At 46.3% G+C, this 3,537-nt stretch overlaps 1 protein-coding gene across 1 annotated transcript in view; it reads left to right on the top strand.

Moving 5' to 3' along the window:
* Positions 1-3,537, top strand: part of ZFR (zinc finger RNA binding protein) — a 36,719-nt gene that overhangs the window by 19,017 nt on the left and 14,165 nt on the right. Inside the window, exon 14 of the mRNA XM_010136640.1 lies at positions 2,100-2,126. Coding sequence (XP_010134942.1) covers positions 2,100-2,126 — 27 coding nt within the window. The remainder of the gene's footprint in view (positions 1-2,099; positions 2,127-3,537) is intronic.

A 3,537-nucleotide genomic window follows, 5' to 3' on the forward strand; every position in this document is an offset into this window, starting at 1 on the left:
CAAGGACCAGCTGTGAGTTTCTTAACTTGAGAAAAAAAATGAAATCATACTTACCAGGAAGCACAGTTAAGAACTACAAATCTTTCAGTGCTACTTATTTCCAATGTACTGTAATAAAAGATTTGGAAAAGTGACCAAGAAGTTATATGCTAATGAAACTGTGTAGGTGCACCTGTCTTCCAGTCTCCAGCTGGCCAATCACAGGACAGACTCCCTCTATTTAGCCCCCTTCCCTTTCCAGGAGAAAGGCTTAAGAAAAGAAACAAGAAGAAAAAGGTTGTGATGCCTCTGTTAAGTTAGGAAACTAAAGCAATTTTAATAGCAATACGAAGCTATTATAGACAGAAAAACAAGGTATTAGTAAGTTTATATAGCATCAGAACCGGTGCAGCAAGGTGGCCGCGGCGGGGAAGTGTGCACCCAAACCATGGTTAAGGAAACGTAGCAGTAAAGACTACTGGGCTGTTCAGTGGCTGCAGCATGGGGCACGTCAGGGCCAGGAGCAGATGGGCCAGGAGCGGCAGGGACAGCAGTGGCGGTCTGTACACAGGGCAGCACTGGCAGAGCGATGGCAGAAGCCCTCATGCTGAAGCAGCAGCTGGGCCATGGAACAAAGCAGTCCATGGCAGCAGTTGTGGCAGCTGGGTCAGCACTTGGAGCGGAGGGGTGGTGTGGAGCGGAGCGGATTGGAGGTAGCAAGGTTGTGGCAGCACTGAGTGGTGGGAGAAAAAGGGGCACAGTCCTGCCTGTGTGCTGTTTTTTAAGGAAGTTCCCGGGACCCACTAGAAACCCTAGAACCAGTGAGATGAGCTGATGTCCATGGGAAGAATACACCATTGGCTGTTCGATGCGTCCATCGAAGTTAAATTAACTCTATCTTAAACTAGGACATTCCATCTCTTATTTCATATCATATACGCCCTGAACATCTTATACAAGAATTAACACCATATACCTCTAGTTAAGATTGTTTCAGCCAGGGTTAAATTCCCCTGTGGTACACATTGGACCTCACCATTTTGCTGCATCACTCACCAGGTGTGTCCAGGGCCTTGGGCAGAGACAGCACCGGAGATCCTGTCTAAAGCAGGGAAAACCAAGCAGTTTTTCCCAACAGATTACTTTCACATACCATGGGGACTTTATCCCTCTCTACTGTATGTAAAAGATGTGATTGGGCAGGGCCAGCTCAATTGATTGATCCCCTTGTGTTCACCTGCCAAGTGGCTTCTGCTAAATGTTTATCCCAATTTCTGAAAGTTCCTCCACCCGTTGTGTTCAGCGTGGCTTTTAGCAAGCCATTATAAAGCTCAATTTTTCCAGAGGCTGGTGCATGATAGGGAACGTGATAGATCCATTCAATACCATGTTCTTTGGCCCAATTGGCTATCAGATTGTTTTTTAAGTGAGTCTTGTTATCAGACTGAATTCTCTCTAGAGTCCTGTGCCACCACAAGATCTTCCTTTCAAGGCCCAGAATGGTATTATGGGCAGTGGCATGAGGCACGGGGTAGGTCTCCAGCCATCCGGTGCTCGCCTCTACCATTGTGAGGACACAGCACTTACCCTGGCGAGTTTGAGGGAGAGTGATGTAATCAATCTGCCAGGCCTCTCCATACTTACACTTTAACCACTGTCCACTGTACCACAAAGGCTTCAACCTTTTGGCCTGTTTGATGGAAGCACAAACCTCATTCTTTCCGCTGTTGCAATAATGGAAGAATGATATGAGAGACTGTCCTCATACTGGTATACCTTGCTAATCACCTCATCTATTGTCGATGCCTGGTCATCACCCAATCTTCCCCATATCATTGTGGACAATGTATGGGTATACGTCAATGGTGTGCTCTGCATTAACTTTTGCAATAAGGGCCAGTTGCAGGGCACTTCATCAGGGTCATCCTTAGCTCACCAGTTACCGTAAATAACCTCTCGCATAGCCAGTTCTCTCAGATACTCAATACCTTTCTCCAAGTTGGTCCATTTACTAGGGCAGCATTTGATGTCATCTCTGAATAGATATCTGTCCTTCACCTCTGTCAGAATTTGCCTCCAGAGACTTGTGTTTGGCTTTCTTCTGATTGCCTTATCAATACCTCCATCTCAGGCCAGGTTCCCCATCTGTCTGGCTTCTCTAAATGTTAAATCAATTGTATCAGCTCCATTAACCCAGTAATGAAACAACCATGTGATAAGTGTCTCCCCATCTTGCCTGCTGAATTCCATCCTAATATTTCTTAATTATTTCCTGGATTGGGGTTCAACAGTTGCCTCTTGGTCTGATTCCTCCTCTTGTGATAAACCTTCATGGAGAGGATATGTTGCTGGAACCACTAAAGAAGGAGCCTTTCCTGGATCCTCCTGAGAAGTGCTCGCTCTTGCCTCCTCGTCAGAGCTGTTTTTTGGGTGGTCTGTCTTTTTCTGGCATTTAGTGCAAGTGAGATGATACTGCTTTTTCACAGGAACAACCTGTGCTGGTGTGGGTGGAGAGATGACAGCAGCTGGCAGATCAGGTGGGAGGACGCCAGCAGTGCGCATTTCTCGGGTTGGTGTGGCAGCCACTTGCGGTGGGGGAGGGTCATTGGAAACGGTTGGTCAAGTGGCCGTAGTGCACATCATATTGCGTCTACACTTGCACAGATAGTTAATATTAGTCCACCACTGGACCATGTTGAAGACAGCTATTAAAAAAATAATCACATTCAGAAGTAAGCATTTCCAGAACCCCCAGTCTCAGGTACAATTCGTCCAGTATAAAACAAAGAAGTGTGATTTCCCATTATCAAGTTGATAGTGTACTTAGTAACAGCCATTATCAAGTAATGCCCAGCGTACATTGGCCAAGTTAGGACCCAGCCAAATCCAGAACAAAGCAATGGTGTTAGGCATGCCAGGGGATACCATGGTGCTCGCCAGATGCCCCAGGCCAACAAAGCGGGAACAAATGCCAGTTACACCCAAATAATAGGACACCATGTATGGTGTGTTAGGCACTTAATCATAAAGTAGACTCAAGCCATACGGCTTAACAGCATCATACAGAATCTCACCTATAATCTTTCTGAAAGCCTTCTTGTTTTAGTGTCCAAACTTCCAAGAAAAAAATTAATGTGAAATTATTCAAGGCCCACCCAGGGATTCCAACTAATGTCACCATTTGGCCAAGGCTAGCCAATCACAGGACAGACTCCTTCTAATTAACCCCCTTCCCTTTCCAGGAGAAAGGCTTGAGAGAAGAAACAAGAAGAAAAAGGTTGTGATGCCTCTGTTAAGTTAGGAAACTAAAGCAATTTTAATAGCAATACGAAGCTATTATAGACAGAAAAACAAGGTATTAGTAAGTTTATATAGCATCAGAACCGGTGCAGCAAGGTGGCCGTGGGGGGGAAATGTGCACCTAAACTGTGGTTAAGGAAACGTAGCAGTAAAGACTACTGGGCTGTTCAGTGGCTGCAGCATGGGGCACGTCAGGGCCAGGAGCAGATGGGCCAGGAGCGGCAGGGGCAGCAGCGGCGGGCCTGTCACCCGGGAGCA

The sequence above is a fragment of the Buceros rhinoceros genome, unplaced genomic scaffold (assembly GCF_000710305.1).
Source record: "Buceros rhinoceros silvestris isolate BGI_N320 unplaced genomic scaffold, ASM71030v1 scaffold2625, whole genome shotgun sequence".
Taxonomy (NCBI): Eukaryota; Metazoa; Chordata; class Aves; order Bucerotiformes; family Bucerotidae; genus Buceros; species Buceros rhinoceros.